The 19,958-nt window shown below is 55.3% G+C and overlaps 2 protein-coding genes across 5 annotated transcripts in view; one reads left to right on the top strand and one right to left on the bottom strand.

Annotated features, from left to right (window-relative positions):
• The first annotated feature begins 1,298 nt into the window (after nucleotides 1-1,298).
• Nucleotides 1,299-2,853, top strand: LOC134168564 (exendin-3-like). The gene is made up of 3 exons (XM_062628373.1): nucleotides 1,299-1,399; nucleotides 2,524-2,676; nucleotides 2,781-2,853. Exons 1-3 carry the CDS (start codon nucleotides 1,299-1,301, stop codon nucleotides 2,851-2,853), a joined length of 327 nt encoding a protein of 108 aa, XP_062484357.1.
• Nucleotides 2,854-10,682: 7,829 nt separating this feature from the next.
• The window catches only part of ATF7 (activating transcription factor 7), a 62,285-nt gene continuing 53,009 nt past the window's right edge, over nucleotides 10,683-19,958 (bottom strand). For all 4 annotated transcript variants that reach the window (XM_062628361.1, XM_062628363.1, XM_062628362.1 and 1 more), the window contains 5 exons: nucleotides 19,373-19,486; nucleotides 18,092-18,238; nucleotides 15,876-16,073; nucleotides 14,137-14,245; nucleotides 10,683-10,942 (listed from right to left, as the gene is read on the bottom strand). In XM_062628361.1, coding sequence (XP_062484345.1) covers nucleotides 10,725-10,942; nucleotides 14,137-14,245; nucleotides 15,876-16,073; nucleotides 18,092-18,238; nucleotides 19,373-19,486 — 786 coding nt within the window. In that variant the 3' untranslated portion in view covers nucleotides 10,683-10,724. The remainder of the gene's footprint in view (nucleotides 10,943-14,136; nucleotides 14,246-15,875; nucleotides 16,074-18,091; nucleotides 18,239-19,372; nucleotides 19,487-19,958) is intronic.

Here is a 19,958-nt window from a genome sequence, read left to right on the forward strand (position 1 = left end):
CAGTCTGGGGATTAAACCCTTTTTCTCCTTTATTTCCCACCAATCTTGGGATTAAACCCTTTTCCTCCCTTCTTTCCCACCAGTCTGGGGATTAAACCCTTTTCCTCCCTTCTTTCCCACCAGTTTGGGGATTAAACCCTTTTTCTCCTTTATTTCCCACCAATTTTGGGATTAAACCCTTTCCCCCCCTTCTTTCCCACCAGTTTGGGGATTAAACCCTTTTCCTCCTTTATTTCCCACCAATCTTGGGATTAAACCCTTTTCCTCCCTTCTTTCCCACCAGTCTGGGGATTAAACCCTTTTCCTCCTTTATTTCCCACCAATTTTGGGATTAAACCCTTTTCCTCCTTTCTTTCCCACCAGTTTGGGGATTAAACCCTTTTTCTCCTTTATTTCCCACCACTTTGGGGATTAAACCCTTTTTCTCCTTTATTTCCCACCAATTTTGGGATTAAACCCTTTCCCCCCCTTCTTTCCCACCAGTTTGGGGATTAAACCCTTTTTCTCCTTTATTTCCCACCAATTTTGGGATTAAACCCTTTTCCTCCCTTCTTTCCCACCAGTTTGGGGATTAAACCCTTTTCCTCCCTTCTTTCCCACCAGTTTGGGGATTAAACCCTTTTCCTCCCTTCTTTCCCACCTCTAGTGGAAGAAATCAACCCCGAGTCATGCAAGCGGTTGGTGACGGGCATCCCAAAGTCTGGTTATCAGGAATTAAGGGATTGGGGCTGGAATTTTACTCCTCCTGACTGGCTAGGGCTCCTAGATAGAAATAGGGCTCCTAGGTAGAAATAGGGCTCCTGGGTGGATGCAGTGGTCCTGGATAGAAATAGGGCTCCTGGATGGATGCAGTGCTCCTGGATAGAAATAGGGCTCCTGGATGGATGCAGTGCTCCTGGATAGAAGTAGGGCTCCTGGATGGATGCAGTGCTCCTGGATAGAAATAGGGCTCCTGGGTGGATGCAGTGCTCCTGGATAGAAATAGGGCTCCTGGATGGATGCAGCACTCCTACACAGAGACTGTGATGAGGTTTCTTGCAATGAATTCTACCTTTAGATTGGCCAAACCCCTCCTTGGGGCTCTGCGCCTGCTCCTAAGCAATGGCAGAGGTGCCGATGGGGAACTGTGAGGCTGCACTTCCCATTGCACCCATCCACACCCTGCCAGGACCCCCAGGCTGGATGTGTCCCGTGCCACGCTGCAGGGCTGGGGGGGGCTTGGGGGGGCAGTGGTGATGGTTTTCTCTGTCGTGACATGGATGCCTCTCTCGTGACTTTTGCCTTCTCCAGCAGGACCAATGCAGGTCGTGCGGTGGCTGAACCTCTGCGGGCTGGTGTTGGCCGTGCTGATCCCCACAGGGTGGCCGATGGGCACCAAGGACCCGGAGGGCACATCCAGGTAGGGAACGTTGGTGGAGCTGCTCCAGGAGATGCTGCCATGGGCAGGGGCTGTTGGAGCAGCTCAGCCGTTGCTGTCGCTGCCTCACTGCTGCAGCGTTCCTGTTCTCATTGCTCCAGGCAGGCTCCCTCCTGGCTCTCTCCCTGCCCATGCAGGGACATTGCCATGTCCAATCCCCTGGAATTCTTGGATGTGTCAGACCAGTGATGGGATGCAGTGGGACATAAAGCTTTGGGAAGGATGCTTTGGGCAGGATGCATTGGGAAGGATGCATTGGGAAGGATGCTTGGGCAGGATGCTTGGGCAGGATGCATTGGGAAGGATGCTTTGGGCAGGATGCATTGGAAAGGATGCACTGGGAAGGATGCATTGGGAAGGATGCTTGGGCAGGATGCTTTGGGCAGGATGCATTGGGCAGGATGCATTGGGAAGGATGCTTTGGGCAGGATTCATTGGGAAGGATGCATTGGGAAGGATGCTTGGGAAGGGTGCTTGGGCAGGATGCTTGGGCAGGATGCTTTGGGAAGGGTGCTTTGGGAAGGATGCATTGGGAAGGGTGCTTGGGCAGGATGCTTGGGCAGGATGCTTTGGGCAGGATGCATTGGGCAGGATGCATTGGGAAGGGTGCATTGGGAAGGATGCATTGGGAAGGATGCTTTGGGCAGGATGCATTGGGCAGGATGCATTGGGAAGGATGCATTGGGAAGGATGCTTTGGGCAGGATGCTGAGCTTCACTCCATGGGGAGGAAAATCCATTGGGAACCCTCTGCCGGAGTGAATTTGGGATAGGAGGGACCCCAACATCATCTCTCCATCCTGGAGGGGCTGATAGGAGCTTCGGGCATCACCACACTCCTTCCCAGGAGCAGCAGATTGGAGGCACAAACCCACTGCAGCCAAGCAAGACACAGGGCAAATAATATGGGATGAAATTTCCCACCTAATGTCAGGGATAAACCTGGCCAGGCTGGGCTGACCCCCTTGGGAAATGGTTTTTATGGATTCTTAGGGCTTTCCTGGAGGATGCTCCACACGGTCAATGCCCGAGAGGATTCTGTGCCCAGAAGGGTGCAGGATGGCACCGTGTGCATTAAAGCCACGTTGTCTGCCCCATCCCGAGCAGATGGAGCTCATCCGAGCCACAGAGTGCCCAGACCTTGGCGTCCAACAGGAAGCGGCACTCGGAAGGAACCTTCACCAGCGACTTCACCCGTTACCTGGACCGGATGAAGGCCAAGGACTTCGTGCACTGGCTCATCAACACCAAGCGGTTCAGGTGGGAAGGGGGCACCAACGACCCAGCACCGCTCCATGAGCCCCATCCCAAGGGAAAACCCCGCTTTGGGATGGTTTATCCCCACCTTTCCTCTCGTTTGGCAGCTCCACAAAGAGGTACCTAAAGGAGGAGCCGCGCAGCATCCCCTTCCCCGCTGCGTCCCCACTGCTGGTGTAAGTGATCCCCAACAGCCAAGGCTCAAAATGAGTCATTGGAAAACTCATGGGGATTCCCTGCTATTCATTTGTAATAGGATGAAGGAAATGAAGCTGGATGGGGTGGGGGGATTCAGTCACTTCCAATGGGAAGAGGTTGGTTTGTTCTCCCCATGCTTTCGTTCTGGTGTTCTGCACCTCACTTCAGCACCTCAGCCTAGTGGAAGGTGTCCCTGCCCAGGGGAGGGGGTTGGAACTGGATCTTGAGGTCCTTTCCAAGCCAAACCATCCCATGATTCTATGATGACCGTGGTGGGATCAGCGTTTATGGGGTGTATTATCATGGTTCGGTCTTGCTGAAGCAAAGTGGTCGCTCCTTTGCCAACGCGTTAAATCCCTGTTGCTGTTCCAAAGCTCCAACTCTGATTTCAGGGGGAGTTGAAGCCGTTCCATGTCGGTTTGGGTTTGATTTTTAAGGTACAATTAAATGGCAAACCCAGGCGTCAGCTTCCCAGCATCATCAGCATGGGGATGTTGGACCCTCCATGGCCGGCAGCCGTTGGATGCTCCAAGGGAAGGATCCATCCATCACACGCAGCCGCCTTCACCCATCCGGGCTTTCCCAGCCTCCTCCTCCTGAGCCTGCTCCCTTCCCTTCAGACCCACAGTTCTCCACTTCCTTTTTCCTAAAGTGTAATAAAACCTTCCCTAAATCCTGCTGCTCATTCCTGATGTCTCCAACCTTCCTGAGCATCCCACGGGGATCCCATGGCCACTGGTCCTGGGGGATATCAAAGCATCAGCCTCTGCCCCCAGCTTGGTTCCGGTGCCTTGTTTTTCCCTCAATTCCTGGAGTTTTAAGGAAAAGGACAATTGGGATGCACGTGCTGAGCCCAGACCTGTGCCAATGGGATTTAGGACTAAACACCCCCCTGCCCCCCAATATGAAGGGTAACTGGGATCCCTTTGGATTTAATTTGGATTGAATTCTAATGGATGATCCAATGGATGATGCTCTGATGGGGGATTTCTACCCTGTGCCAGAACCTTCATCCCACCTGGTCCCATTCCGGATCCCCTTGCACACATCCCTACTCTGTCTGAGGTGCCTTGTGTGACATTGCCACCCCCTGCCCCCTTCAGCAAGGAGCCCACTGCGATTCCTGGCAGAAAACAAGGTTAAAAAATATAAAAATACATGAAATAAATGTTTAAAAATTAAAATAAGAAATGAAGAAAACCCCCCACATTTTAAAGCCCAAACCAACGAACAATCACTGTTGAGGGGGTGGCATCGGTTTATTGGGGGACGGATGACGATGGACGGACTCAGCGGACTGGGGCTCAGCGGCGGCGGCCGAAGCGCTGCGGCGTCGCCATGGTCCAGAAGGGGGCGGCCGGAGGGTCCCAACTGCGAGGGCTGAGCTGGGGCTGGACCCTCACCCTGTGATGGGGCAGACGCATGGACTGGGTAGGATGGAGGTAGGGAGAAGGGGATACAGGGACAGAGGGACCGAAGGGGACAGAGGGATGCAAGAGGATGGACAAGAGCAGACTGGTACAGAGGGACAGAGACAGAGGGACCAAAAGGGACAGAGGGACCAAAAGGGACAGAGGGATGCAAGAGGATGGACAAGAGCAGACTGGTACAGAGGGACAGAGACAGAGGCACAGAAGGGGACAGGGGGATGCAAGAGGGTGGACAAGAACAGACTGGTACAGGGGGACAGGGACAGAGGGACCAAAGGGGACAGAGGGATGCAAGAGGGTGGACAGATGGACAAGAACGGACTGGTACAGGGGGACAGGGACAGAGGGACCGAAGGGGACAGAGGGATGCAAGAGGATGGACAAGAACAGACTGGTACAGGGGGACAGGGACAGAGGGACCGAAGGGGACAGAGGGATGCAAGAGGATGGACAAGAACGGACTGGTACAGGGGGACAGGGACAGAGGGACCGAAGGGGACAGAGGGATGAAAGAGGATGGACAAGAACACACTGGTAGAGGGGGACAGGGACAGAGGGATGCAAGAGGGGGGACAGATGGACAAGAACGGGCTGGTACAGGGGGACAGGGACAGAGGGACCAAAGGGGACAGAGGGATGCAAGAGGGTGGACAGATGGACAAGGACAGGTACAGTGGGGACAGGTGGACAGAAGGCGGTGGAACAGATGGAAGCAGACTGAGGGACACGGCCATGGGACATCCACAGACAGACGGACCCTAACGGGGACCCGGCACCATCCAGGCCACTTCCTTGTCCCGCTCTGGGTGCCCCCCCAAACTCCCGGCTCCCCCCTAAACCCTCCCGGCCCCCCCTCGGGTCCCGCTCACCTCTGCGGCTGGACGGGGGGTCCGGGGCTGCGGTCGGGCCGCTGCAGAGACCGGAGCATCGCGCCCAGGAGGGCTGCGGGAAGCGGCGGCCCCGGTGAGACGGCGGCGGCGGCCTGCGGGGAGGGGTCGGACGGGGAGGTCGGGAGGGGAGGGGGGAGGTTACGGCAGCGCCGGACCCAAAGGGTTCCACCGCCCCCCCCCGCAACAGAAGATCCCGTCCTCAGCCCCCCCACCCCCCACCCCCTGACGGCGCTCACCGGGGCCAGGTCGGGGTCCATGGGGCAGGAGCGGGGCGCGCACAGGGCCCCCCCCAGCAGCAGCAGCAGCAGCAGCATCCGCCCGTCCATCGCCCCCACCGCCCGCTGCCGTCGCCGCCTCTTATTATAACCGGGCCGGAGCGGGGGGTCCCGGGGGAAAAGGCCGGGGGTTAAATCAATCCCGGCCCCCCCCGCCCTTAATGGAACCCATTTACGAGCCGCGACGGCCCCCGGGGATGGACGGATACGGACGGGTGATGGGCGGATGATGACAAATGGACCGGGGCCCCTCCGCATCCCCCGCCTGGGACCTTCAACCGGCACTACCGGGGCTGCTCGGACCGAGAGACCCCCCCCAAATCCCGGGATCCCCTCCTCAGACCGGGACTCCCCAAAGTCAGGACCCCCCCCTCGCTGATCCCAATCCCCGACCAGGGACCCCAGGACAGGGACCCTGCCCCTGCACCCCCTCAACCATCCCGGTCCCCTCTCGGTCCCCCCTTCTTCTCCACCGCGGCTCATCTCCGCCACCGTGTGGCCGCGCTGCGCTATTGCAGCCCCGACGGGACACACAGATCGCGTGTTTCTCGCGCTCCCTTTGCCCCAAAACAAGCGGAAATCGCCCCAAATCTGCCCGTGGGTGCCCCGGACCACCGTGAGTCCCGTTCCCCCCCCCTCCCCCCAGCAGGTTCACCGGCTGCCACCCCGCGGTACCCCAAGTTATGGCTGGATGGTGTCACAACCCCACGGTGCCCCCGAGGAGGACTGAGAGCATCACCCAAGTGGGTGACAACCCTGTATCCCCCCGACGGGTGCCCCCCCGCACCCAGGTCACCTCCCCTGAAGCAAAGGGCAGCAGGCGCCGGCTCCTGGGTAATATTTAATGTTATATTTGCAGCATAAATAAAAGGCACGTTACATGTTTGGTACGAGACGTGTCCCCCCCGTGTGTCCCCGTGTCCCCAGGGGGCTGTGAGGACCCGCTCACAGGGTGGGGGGGCACCGCGGCAAGGGGGTTACAGCTGGAACAACCATAAGGAGCTGCGCATCCGCTTGGGAAGTTGCTTATACGTCTATATAGGGCTGTATATACTCAATAGATACGTGGGGTTTCATAGATACTACACCCTCGGGGGGGGGGGGGGGGGTCCTTTTTCTTGGCTTCTCCCATGGAAGCTCGGCAAAGGAAGCAGCGTGGGGGGGGCAAAGGGACACCCCAGACCTTCCTCCCCCCTCCCAGGGACCCTCGTGTCCCTTTGTCACCTCCTGGGCTTGTTTCAGGGCGTGGAAGTTGGGGGGGGGGAACCAGAGCGAAACGGGTCCATGAAGTCCAACACTGACTGCATCTGCTGAGCCATCGCAATCCAGAACCAAGGAGGAAAAGGGGCACCGATCCCAAAACCTCCCTAATCCCGAAAGAAGGAGCATTCCCAGGGTTCAGCTGGGGAATGACCACTCTGGGATGTGGGGCTCAGCCATTTCTATTCACCAGGACAATGAATCCCAGTGGCTGGTGCCACCTTTGGGGGGTCTCCCTACCTCCCCATCACCACCAGAACGTGGGCTTCAAACTCCTGGCAGAGCCCCAGGGTCACATCAAATGGGCCACGGAGGAGGGATGGATGGTGCTGGGTGAACCTAAGCTAAGGCAAAGAGCAGGGCCTGGGGTGCTCCATCCCTTGGGAGCATGTGAAGAGCAGGAGGAATCACCCTGAAGCACAAAGCAAGAGGGCAGTGGGGCTTCCTGCCCTGAACGCCTTCAAGCAAGAGCTGAACCAGGAGGAGAGGAAAACGCCTTCACCCTCTCCCATCACCATGGGTCCAGGGGGAGCCTGCACCACCAAACTGGCTGGAAAGGCCACCTTACACCCAAAACCACCCCCAAAGCCAAAACCTGCCCTCTCCACCTACAGCCTGGAGAAGGAACCTCACAGAGACGTGATGAGGAAGGAGAGGCTGATGCAGGGCAAGAACCCAGCAGCCCTTCGGCTCTTTGGAGCTGCTGGAAGCGCTCGGAGCCCATCAGCTCCCTGGGATCAGCACAGGCATGATCCAGGAGAGGAGAACACAGTAGAGAGCCTGGAAAGAGGCACCCAAGCGTGCCCATCCCACTGGGAAAGCAACAGCCACCAGTGACATTCAGCTCCTGAGGTTTGGGTCTGGCTCAGCATCAGCTTCTGCGACCACAACAAGGATGAACCTCACCCCATGTGCTCCAAAGTGGCATTTATGGCTTGGGAAGCCCATCCATCACACTGGGATGGGATCACACGGTTCCAACCAGTTGCTGGCTGGGGGGAGATGCGTTAGCAAAGGGTCACACTGGGCTTTTGGTTGCCTTCCCCACTGCGGGGATGCTGTTGGCAAGACCCCAACCCTGCTCCGGGACCTGCTCCCACAGCAGTGATTCAGGTATCGGATGCTTTGGGGTTAAAACACCCCCAAAAAGGACACAGAAAGCTGGAACCCTGTCGATGAAAGGAAGGAAACCATCAAGGTTTGGTCGACACTTGTTCCCTGCCCAGGTGTGGAGCTTTACAATGGTGTTTCCATGGATGTGGGGGTTTTCCAAGGCACTAAGCAGGGGAGCACAGAGAGACAGGGGAGCACCGACGGCATCGGGAGCACAGGGCACAGGGGGAAGAGCCACTCTCTGAGTCCCCATTCATCACCAGCAGTGTCTGAGATCTCTGCTCTCCCACCACAGGAAACGGGGTCACTTTTAGTCCCTAAAGGCAACATTAAGGGCCGGGGAAGCTGCTGCACTCGACGCCAGCGCTGCCCTGTGCGGCCCTGTCCCCATCTGCTGCCTCTTCCCTAACCACCCCCTCACCTCTGCCTCATCCAACCGGCCCCAACACCACGAAGCAAACAAGGCACCAGCGGCAGGATGAGCCACAAGCCCAATTCCTGCTTCTTCCCTGCCTTCCATCACCCTTATCCCTGGCCAGACGGGGTTTTCCTGCCGAGCCTAGGAGGAGCTGGTGAGCTGCGGTGGGACCCAGCCGCTGCGCCCGGAGCACTGCACACCAAAGAACAGGGATTCAAGGAAGCAAATATGTTTAGAACACATTTTTGTCATTCCTGCTATTGCCAGGGAAATAAAGGCGCTTCTTCCACCCCCCCTGAAGCAAACTGAGCACATCCCAAGACCAAAGCAGGTTATAGATGGGGTTTTCTGCTGCTCCCTGTCACAGCTCTACAACCCGCATCCACCAGCAGCCCCAGGAGAGGAGCCAGAGCCAGGCTGGATCTTCTGTGTCCTGCAAAACCCTCTGCCTTTCGATCCTGCCCATCCCATGCAGCTCCTGAGCCCTGGCCTGGCTGAAACCTCTTTCTGCCCAGGTCTCAGGGTGCTAAGACATCCTGAACCCCCACTGCAGCAACGCAACAACGCTGGGATAGGAAGAGCTGAAATATCGGGGCACAGACTCTGCAGAAGCAGCTTTCCAGAAACAAAAAGAGGGTCCAAGGGAGGCCTGTGAAGGATCTGAACCGGGAATGAGAACTGCCAAGGCCGGAAGTGACCCCGATTCGGCATGAGACAGCTCTGGAAGCAAGAGGAGCCAAAGGAGCACGAGAGCAGCATCAAGCAACCAAACCCAGACCCGCCGTGGCCAACACTGCCAAGGTGAGGAGAACCTGAAGAAGAGGGAAGAAGGGGCAGGGAGACAGATCCCATCGATGAGAAACACCAACGGCCGAGCTGCCCCCATCCCCAACGGGATCTGGTTTCTTGCTCAGACCACGCTTTGGGTTTTGCTGTCCCTGGGAACCTTCCAAGTGTGGAGAAGCCAAACGCAATCACTTTGACCACCAACTTGGCTCAAAAGTGGCGAGTGCAACCTGAGGTGGGCGAGAGCTCAGGTGAGGAGGGACCTCCCGAGGAGGAGGAGAGGAAGACCAAGGCCTGCTGCGGCTCCATGGACTTTGGTGAGGTTCCTTCCACGAGCCCGAGCGCACGGAGCACCCCTTCCCGCTTCCAAACGCCCGATTCCAGTCGCTTGCTGCCTCGGGAAGCGCAACACAGACACAGACACACACACACACACCCCAAAACCGACCCGATTCCAAGCATCTTTCAACATCCAGGCTGGGGTTTTAACCCAGCCCATGAAACTGGAAGCTCTGCTCTTCCTTTGCTCCGGCTGGGAAGCGACGGATGCTCCGTCACCAAGAGCGGAAGAGAATCATGAAGAAGAGGTAAAAGCCCAGGCAAACAGAAACACTGCATCGTGCTCCCTCCCTTGGAACAGGCAACTGATTCATGAGTTAAGGCCACCATCGTTAAGGTCATGGAGTTTACATGTAGAGGAGATGATCCTTGGAAATGGAGGGATTTCTCTGTAGTGGAGTTGGGGGCAGCTGATGAATTCTGGGACTTGGCTTATCCCTGCCTGCTGGGACGGCTCATCCTTGCGTGCACCTCCCAGAGCACCTTTGCACCGGTCCCAGCGGGCACAGAGCAGCACCAATTCCTGTAGGGAAGACTGAGAGCAGCCCCTCTGCTGCTAAACCAGCCGGTACCTTTACTCCAGCAACCACAGCATCCCAGTACGAGAGCATCCATGAACGTCTGCAGCTCCCGGGGTGGCACAAGCGACCGGGAACACGTGTGTGTGTCCCCAGCCCCGTGTCCCCCCTCTCCCAATCACTGGGCACAAACTGATTTATGGCAATTCCATTCCCAACGTGTCCAAAAACCTGTTGCTGGCATCTTGGGAGTGAGCGTGCGAGGAACCAAACCTCGATCCCTTTAACCTCAGAGCTCAGGGAGGCTTCTTGTGCGAAGGTGCAATGTTTCAGGTAGCGAGAGCAGAGGGGGGAGCAGATGCCTGGAAGCAGCATGCTGTTAAAAATAAAATACATTGACAGCACGACTAAATGTCACAGCCTCCCAAGAGCTGTTTTCCTTTGCTGGGAGTGAGGAGGAGGAGGGAGAAAGGGGAGACTTGGAAGAGTGAAAAGCGCCAAGGGGATGCACTGAGCATGGAGGTTTAGTGTTAATGTGAGACCTGAAAGCGAACCTTTCAAGGTGCTTTTCCAAGTGAGCTCTGCGTGTTGACAGGTTGCCAACCCCAAGAGGTGAGGCCGTCCCCGTGGGGACAGGCGGTGGCCGGGCAGGGTCTGTACAGGCTGTGCAGCGTGAGAAGCACCACGGCTGCCCTCCGCTCGCTTGCAAAGACTCAAAAGAAGGCAAGAAATACAAATCCTCCTCATCTCCCCCGAGGCGGCAGGGCCACGGGTGCGCTCGGTGTCGGCGGGGAGCTCCGTGTCACACGCCCCAGGCTGGGACATCATCTGCCAGCAGACTGGGACTGTGGGGCCATGATGACGTGTGACGGGACCGGCAGGCTCAGTTCTGTCCTTTGACTCGCCATCTGCGTCAGCACCGAGGTGGCAACGGCTTCTGCTGCCGAGCGCACGCTGAGCCCGTTGGGAGAGCCCGTCACGGAGCTGTGCTGGATCACGGGAGCAGGGGAGCCCGTGGGCTCCGAGCTCTCCTTTGGGCTTTCTGCTTGGCCAGACAAGGAGAAAGGGATGGAAGGAAAAGAGGAGAAAATCAGGTTACAGAGACGGTGAGCGTGTTGCCGCCGGGTGGTAGCGGCAAGGCGGTGGGATGGGAGATCGCTCCTGCTTCAAAGCGTGTGCAGAAATCACTCAGGGATTTACTCAACGCTCACCTTTCACTGAATCAGAGGACCACGGAATGCTTTGGGTTGGAAGGGACCTTAAAGCTCCTCCAGCTCCAACCCCTGTCACGGGCAGAGACACCTTCCGCTAGAGCAGGGTGCTCCAAGCCCCATCTAAACCTGGCCTTGAAATTCCCAGCCTGGAGCAGAGAGGCCAATCCCTGCAGGAATCCCAGCTCCTCCCACCAAGCCAGGCCCCTCCTCAAGCAGCTGTTTGGCAAAAGCAAGGGAGGGCTGGAAATAAAACTGATTAGAGTTGGGACATAACGACCCGGCGGGTCCTGCTGGCCCCATCCCTTGGTGAACCACCAGCAAATCTTCCTGAACTGAGGCCAGGAAGGCATAAAGCTGCACACCAAGGACAAGCAGACCCTGCATAACCTTTAGTGTAATAAATCTGTTTCCTCATTAGAAGAAATGAACTTTCCTACATGTTGTTTCCTGGCATGGTACTTGGTTCAAGGCCATTTAGCCCAGAGACTCAATAGCTCCTTCAGAGGCTTTGCCATCTGTTGGTGAGCACACGGGTAAACGTGCACTGAAACCCTTCTGTAAAGCAGGGCTTTTTTGGGCCGTTTTTAATAGAAATTACCTGGTTTGCTCTTTATTGTCCTCTAGAACATTAAAATCAATTAGAGCCCATCACAAACTGTTTCCTTGCTCCATTTCTTTGCCTAACCTGAAGCAGTTGAAGGGATGGGAGGCAGAGAGCTTCTCCTGCGCTCCATTCCAAGCGATGTGGATCGGTGTGCCACCACTCTGGATTCCCTCCCACAAACAGCCCCTTGTGCCCCTGTGCAGAGCTTCAAACACAAAGGGTAATTTGTGACCTATCAAACGCCAAGGCGAGAGCAATCAGACCTCTCTCTTTAGGGGTATACACTCATTACCCACACATGTCAGGAGGAAATTCCCTCCTGTGTACTTGGCTAGATGAATTACAGGTAAGATGCGGTCACCTTCCTTTAAAAGAGCAAAATAATGGCATGAGGTGGGATACTTCTTCCACGTCAAGATGGTAAATCCCATGACACGGAGGGGAAAGAAAGTCAAAGCAGAGGTTTATAAACCTTATTGTGAACTGGGAAATGCTCTTTAGGGCCCGGATTTCTACTGGGTGCCTGAATCAGTCATGGAATGGGTTGGGTTAGAAGGGACCTTAAGGCTCATCCAGCTCCAGCCCCTGCCACAGGCAGGGATGCCTTCCACTAGAGCAGCTTGCTCCAAGCCTCTGTGTCCAACCTGGCCTTGAGCACTGCCAGAATACTGGACCCCTTTCCCAAGTGGGTTTTACCTGCTGGAACCTTGGCTCAGCCTTCACCAGCCAAGCAGACAGCTGAAAACTGACTCAGTGATGAGGGAAGGTCGAGCAGAGCAACAGAAGAGTTTGGCATCCCCCAAAAGCAGATTTACAAGGTATTACAAATAAAACAACCCAACTGTACATGAGGCAGCTGTAATTCCATCGAGGGAATCTGGCATTTTTGTTTAAGGACCTGTTTAGTCACAAATCTCACTAATAAAAAAGGCAGCCAGGGATGGGGGGGGCGAATTTCCTTTTTATTATTCAGATGTGTGATGGATTCCTATTATTAGAGTAGACAGACTGTGAGGAATAATAATAGGAACTGTAAACTTGGGGAGTTAACAGGAAAAATCATGTTGCCTCTCTGCATTATACACCTGCCTGCAAGGGCTGGGGGACAGCGAGGAGCTTCACGACCACATTACTCAAGCTCTGAGTCACTGTAATGAGGGAAAATAAACTGGCTGTGCCCCTGTACAACACGTATGTGTGCCTCACTGCACATGAGAGTGCTTCAGAGAGCCAGGAGGTGGGAATGGGGAGGCAGTCGGGAAGGACAGTGCCGGCTTTCCTGGCTTTTGTTGTCTCCTCCTTCCTTTTCCTCTCTCCATCCATCCCTGCGTTAATCCAGGCAACGCTAGGGGACCCCAGCATCCTCCCAAAGCCTTTCTGCAAATCCCCCAGTGTGGGATTGTTATTGCAGAGATGACATAAGAATCCAGACATAATGTTTAGCTCCTGGGTTGATTATAATGAAATAGGCAGCAATATAAAAAATGAAAGAAAGAAAAGAAGATAAAAAGAGGCTTCTTACCCCCAAACCTCCGCTAATTTGATGGGAATTGCAGAGAAGGAGATCTAGAGCCCCATGATGTCATCTACAGAGTCTGGCCTTTTCTGACTCTGGCTTTGCTTTCAGAGCAGCAATAGTTTTTCACTTCAAAGAGGATATCAAGTGCTTGGCAGGCTGCCTGGGAGTGGGTGGAGAGATGCTGGCCTACACTCCAGGGAGAAGCAGTCTTCCAGTGCCTAAAAGGGCTACAAGAAACCTGGAGAGGGGCTTTGGACAAAGGCCTGTAGGGACAGGACAAGGGAATGGCTTTAACCTGCCCCAGGGGAGACTGAGATGAGCTCTAAGGCAGAAGCTCTTCCCTGTGAGGGTGCTGACGCGCTGGCACAGGGTGCCCAGAGAAGCTGTGGCTGCCCCATCCTTGGCAGTGTTCAAGGCCAGGTTGGACACAGGCGCTTGGAGCAAGCTGCTCTAGTGGAAGGGGTCCCTGCCCGTGGCAGGGGGTTGGAACTGGATGTGCTTTAAGGACCCTTCCAACCCAAACCATGTTGTGATTCTATCTAGGATCTTTGTCAAGTATCCCGCAGTAGAGAGATGGGAAGGAAATGAGCTATCTCCTTCCCACAGTGCTTTCACACCACTGTGGCCCTTTCTGCCTGGTTGCAAGATGCTATAAACCAGGTTAACCTGGTGGAAATTCGAAGCTCCAGCATGGGGTGGCTCCTCCTTAATAGTGAGGCTTTAAAGGCCATAAGAGCAGAAAACACAGGACCAAGGTCTATCCTGTCCTGCCACCCGCTGCAGTTGGAAGGTGATGGAGCAGAGACTAAGATGAAAACTCCCTTCCTTTGTGTGCTACACATTTCATCTGTTTAGACCTACTTAAAAGGCAGGAAGGACCAGCAAAAGCCACCACTCACCAAGATAGCCCTGTGTCTTCTTCTGTAGTGCAGTGACGGGGCAGTCCTTGTGAGCCAGCAGGAGCTGCTTGAGTTGAGCAACTTCGTTCCTCAGTAGCGTAACTTCATTCTGGGATGGGAAAACAAACACACACGTGTGCATCACTCATGCTCTTGGCAACAGCCTCTAGCAGGACATGCATGAATGTTCCCCACCAATTCACAATGTGTTGTCTAACCTGAGATGTCTCCAGCCCAGGAACACCAAACAGTGGTTTTGGGGTTGGGGAATCTAGTGTGTAAGACATGAACACACATTTCCCTCCAGCAGCCCCTCGCTATGTTAATCACCTAATCCTGGACATCCATTTGCCTGATTCCTCTTGCAAATGCTGCTGGCTCTGATGGAAAACTAAACAGAGTGAGAAGCTGAGTGTAAAACCAACTCAGGCCATGCCAAGCCCTGGGGAACATCAGAGCTCCTCCAAGCTCTCGGTACCTCTGTGGGCTTCGTCTGTAAAGCAGACCTGCTGCCCTGAAGACTTTGTGCAAGTGTGTTATTCCTCTGCTGAGATGTTTGGAGAACCAGCTGGAATGAAGTCAATTGTATTTCAAAACTGCCTGAGGAAACAATGTCTATAATTATCTTGGGAAGAGAATGAAAATACCACGATCAGTGCTATTGAAAATCCCAGCACATGAGTCATAAGCCACCAGAACGGACCCCAGCTCAGTCTTTGCAGACCCTTCAATCCTTAGCATCAACAAGGGGGCTGACAGCAATGGAAGTGAAGTCTGTATTTTACATGGGCTACACTTCTGTTAGGAACACCAGGGTGCTGCTGCAGAACCAGGAAAACCCCATTGTCCAGGAAAAAGCAGCAGTGTGGCTGCAGAGCCTCGCTGCTCACCCTGGTGCCAGGTCCTCTGTGCAGGGAAGGGAAGCAAGGCTGCTTTTGCTGACCCCATGCCAGTAAAGAGCTCTCCCTTATGCAGGGAAGCTGCTTCCTGGGGCCCCCGTGCCCTGCTCCTGAGGCTGGTGTTGCTGCCTTGATGGGCAGAGCCCATTTGAGGGGACAGGGAGAGAAACCAGAGCACTGAAGAGCTCTTCCCCCATGGCCTGCTCGAAGCAGAGCATCAGGATGGAAAGCAAGGAGTGAGATTTGTTGAAGGTGGTGGGTGAGGAGAAGCTCCCCATGACCTGGCCTCAGTGTGTGCTTGAGCCCAGCTTCCCTCTGTGTGCTGGGCTGCACCCCCAGAGTATGAGCAGCAGCTCAGGGATGGGATCCTGCACCTCTGCCATGCTCTGGGGAGACCCCTCTGCAGTCCTGCACTCAGGATGCTGAAGAGAGACCTTCATCAGGGACTGTAGCAACAGGACAAGGGGTGATGGGTTCAAACAGGCAAAGTTCAGGTTAGATGTAAGGCACAAGCTGTTCCCCATGAGGGTGGTGAGGCACTGGAATGGGTTGAATGGAGAAGGTTTGGATGCCCCTTCCTTGGCAGTGTTCAAGGCCAGGCTGGACACAGGAGCTTGGAGCAACCTGCTTTAATGGAAGGTGTCCCTGCCCGTGGCAGGGGGTTGGAGCTGCATGAGCTTAAAGTGCCTTCCAACCCAAATCCTTCCATGAAATCTAGAGGCAGCACTCCTGTTCCAGACAGCAGCACGCTGTCCCCGCAGCACGGGGGAAGCCGCTCCCTGCGGGGTGACGGTCCTAACGCTGGCAAGGGGCTGTGCTCAGCCTCGGTTACATACTCACGCTCAGCTGGATGTTCTGGGTCGTGAGCTCCTCAGCTTTCTTCTCCAGGGAGGACACCCAGAGCTTGCGTTTCTGACGGCAGCGGGAGGCTGCTGCCCGGTTCCGCTCCAGGAACCGCTGCCGGCGCTCATCCGGGTCTTCATCCACCGTGCGCCTCCGCCGCCCGCCGGTGCTGGGGGTGGGCTGGGCTGGGGAAACCTGGTGGTGAAAGAGATGTTGAAGGGCAGGCAGGCACACAGCAGCACAACCAGGCTTGGCAGAGGAGACCGGCGTTAAAAGAGATCTGGTTCTGCAGAGCAGCCAGAGCTGCCCAGTGCAGTGATGGAGCGAGGGCAGACAGGGGAGCTGGGGATAAAGTTCAGTTCTGAGCCCTCACTGCAAGAGAAACATTGAGGTGCTGGAGCAGGGCCAGAAAAGGGCAAGAGACCGCCAAAGAGGAGGGATGGCAAACTCACAGGGCTAAAGACCATGGATGGGCTCAGCACCAGGCTTTGTAGGCAGCAAGAGCTCAACCAGGTGAGGTGGATTGCTGAGGCTGATTGCTGGGGTTTCGGAGTAAAATGCACTGATTGACGCAGGTGAAAGGACAGGGCCTCTGATCTGACCCCAATCACCATCAGCTCCCACTGGTGAGGAGCTGTGGAGCAATGAGAGGATGCTGTGAGGGAAGGGAAGGATGGACAGAGGAAGGATGGACAGCTCTGACCTCCTCACTACAAGAGAGACATTGAGGTGCTGGAGCGGGGCCAGAGAAGGGCAGCGGAGCTGGTGCAGGGCCTGGAGCACAGGGGTGATGGGGAACGGCTGAGGGACAGGGGGTTTCGGAGAAGAGAAGGCTCAGGGGGGACCTGATCACTCACTGACAGCAGGATGGAGCCAGGAGGGGGCTGAGCTCTGTTCCCAAGGGATGGGGCAAGAGGAAACGGCCTCAAGCTGCACCAGGACAGGTTTAGATGGAGATAAGGAACAATTCCAAACCCAGCCCAGGGGTGCTCAGGCATTGGAACAGGCTGCCCAGGGCAGGGCTGCAGTCACCATCCCTGCAAGTGCTGACACACTGTGCAGATGAGGCCCTCAGTGCCACGGATTAGTGGTGGCCTTGGCAGTGCTGGGGAACAGTTGGATTTAATGAGCTTAAAGCTGTTTTCCAATCTGGTTGGTTCTATGATTCTAAAGAGCCTTTCCCAGGTGTTTCTGGCAGCCCTTCCTCAGTGGAGTCTGCAAACTTCCTAAACGAACTCTCTGGGATCCTGAAGCCAGTGAATGGGTGAATGTCAGGGAATTAGTTAAATCCCAAACTCCTACAGTCACCTAACGGCACGTAACCAAGAGCAGGAGTTTCCTCCCCTCCATGCCAAGGAGCTAAGGTGGTAAATGACCACACAGAGAAACCACCTTCCTTTTGACTTCACTTAGAGAGAGTTTTAAAAGCACTTTGGGGACTCCCACATGGGCAGGGCTCAGGGATCAGCTGCCAGAGGGTGACATCCAGCTGCAGGGCTGGGAGCACTCAATCCCACTCTGACGCACGCAACCACGCACGGGTCCAAGCTCTGTCTCCACTTGGGTTCAGTAACTCATCCACAGAGCACAAACAAATTCCAGCTTGGGAGTGGATCATCTGCTTTCAGAATGAAGCTGGGTTCAATTTGCCCTGGATACCTCCAGCTAAAGAAGCTCTCAGAGGCAACTGGCACAAGTAAAGCGACACATTTCCTGCTTTGATATGGGGAGAACAAAGGGAAAAGTCAGGGAGGGCAAAGGCACAACCTTGCTGGTGCTTCTGCGAGGGCTCTGTAATTACACCACCACAATCAGGGAGTGCAGCTCCACTCGGGTACTCGCTGTCAGGCAGCATATGGATATTAAACTTTTGGAAGCCTATCTAACTGATGGAGCAGGTGGCGATCCTGCTGGAAAGCTGGCATTTGGTGAGCTGGCAGGAGCTACTGGAGCTGATTGCCTAAGAGGGGAGCATTTAACCCCAGTAATTGAGCAGAGAGAAGAGAGCGAAAATATTCTTTCCAAACTCCAGACCTTGTCAAGCAAATGGACGTGTTGCTGAAGTTTGCTGCCTGGTGGTGTTGGAGAGCATTAGCAGCACTGAAAAACAAGGCTTTTTAACCCATTCTGCAAAACAGGAAGCCACAAGGTTTTCCCCTGCCTTCCCCAAGGCCCAGGAACACCCCAGCAGCTCCAGCCCTGCAGCAGCAGACCTGTGGTTGAGCTGGGGAAGGGGCATCAGGGTGCTGGACAAGGATCTGACTCTGTTCCGGACGTGCGGTCACCATCGTGCTGGCTGAGCCCACCACCAGGTTGCTGCCGTTCAGTGAGGAAGACGCCGCCAAGCTGGCCTTCAGCCTCTGTTAAAGGAGGAAAAAGGACATCAGGAGACCTGTTCTCCATGCTGTGAAGGCTTTAACCGGCTCCTCTATCACCCCAGGAGTGATGGGGATTGGGCTCTTCAGAGAATGTGGCTGATTCAAATCCAACCGAAAGCCATCACCATCTGGCCTTCCCAAAGGCAGCTTTCAGCTTAGACCCAAGCAGACAGGTGTCCACATCCCAAAATTACTACTGCAGCTGGCACCAGTCAACTCCCAGCTGGCAGGATCTGCAGACAGACCATGGACTGAACAGGCTGCAGAGCCCAACTGTCCTTCATCACCCGCAGAAGGGTCCTTCTGGGATGGAGAAGGACCTACACATGATTGAGACCATGTCTTGCAAGCAGCCAGAGCAGCCAGATACAGGCCAGTGGGGCAGGATGGCTCCTCTATGCCTCAGCGTTGTAGCTCTGATCTGCACCTGGATCCTGCAGACACCAAAACAGGGTGCAGTGGGAGCAGTGACAACAGTGAGCAGCTCTAAGAGGTGGGTTTGCAAACAGCTCCACCCCATCCAGGCCAAAAAATCGGAGGGGGGGGGTGGGGGGTGTCACAGAATCAGAGAATCACTGAATGGGTTGGGTTGGAAGGGAGCTGAAAGCTCATCCAGTTCCAAGCCCCTGCCATGGGCAGGGACACCTCCCACTAGAATAGGCTGCTCCAAGCCTCATCCAACCTGGCCTGGGTTTGCTCCCCCCTCTTCTTCCACCTTGCCTGAGTCATGAAGAGCCAAGAGAGGAAAACTCTTTCATAAGCTTTGAAAGGGATTTACATGAAAGCCATTCCCAGGATCCTTGGATTACAGCGCAACATCTCTTCTCTTGGCTCTGCCTTCCTCAAGCCCACCTCCAATCCATCTGTTATTTTGGAACTAGAACTAAACAGGCGCATTTAGGATGGGGCTGACGTTTGCCCTGACAACAACGTGCCTCCTCTGCCTGCCAGAGCCGCAGTGCTGATGAGCCTGATATTCCTGGTGGCATTTCCAACACCTGCTCCTGGAATGGGAAGATGCTCTGATGGCTCGGCAGGATTTCCAAGAAGCCACTGAAGACTCGGGGACAACACCAGGGACGTGATGCCCTCCCCAGCATGGATTCAAACACTTACCATTTTGGCTTCAGAGTGCACTGGAAGTCCTGACGGGGAAATGGACCCGCTGCTGTTGATGGGCGGCCCAGGAATCCCGGGAATGTTTGGCACCATGGACATCGGCCGAGCCAGCTATCGGGGAGGAAGCAACACGAGGGGATTGGAAGCTCAGGGGCTTTCAGGCCGCGCTCCGTGAAGCAGCTCTGTCATAATTCCCCAACTGAGCCCATTTATAAAGCCTGACAAAGGCACAGCCTTTAACTGCTGCCATCAATTCCTGCTGCTGTCACTGAAGGCCAGCAGCCACTCCTTTGGTGGCCATGGTGCCTGTTTCAGAATCACCCAGCCATCCCAACCACTGAGGACAGGAGGAGGGCAGCTCTAAAGCCTCCTTTCCTTCCCTTCCTTTCCCTTCCCTCCCAGAGGGCTTTTCCCCACCAGCACAGGAAGGCGGATACAGTGGGAGGGTATTAGATCCCCTCCAGATCTCAGCACAGCTCTACTGCAAAGCAGCCACAACACCAAGGGTAAGGCAGAGCATCCCTGCACAAAGCTTTCTGCCTCCACAAAGAGGGGAAAAAACAGAGTATGCACTTGCTTTTAT

This window comes from Pezoporus occidentalis, unplaced genomic scaffold (genome assembly GCF_034315485.1).
Source record: "Pezoporus occidentalis ecotype Australia unplaced genomic scaffold, CSIRO_AGI_Poc_V1 ctg314, whole genome shotgun sequence".
Lineage (NCBI taxonomy): Eukaryota > Metazoa > Chordata > Aves > Psittaciformes > Psittacidae > Pezoporus > Pezoporus occidentalis.

Excerpts from the sequence above, each read along its gene's own strand:
- LOC134168564 (XM_062628373.1), top strand. The coding sequence starts at position 1,299 with ATGCAGGTCGTGCGGTGGCTGAACCTCTGCGGGCTGGTGTTGGCCGTG. Across the intron at positions 1,400-2,523 it reads GACCCGGAGGGCACATCCAG|ATGGAGCTCATCCGAGCCAC; the intron begins GTAGGGAACGTT and ends CATCCCGAGCAG. Across the intron at positions 2,677-2,780 it reads ATCAACACCAAGCGGTTCAG|CTCCACAAAGAGGTACCTAA; the intron begins GTGGGAAGGGGG and ends CTCGTTTGGCAG.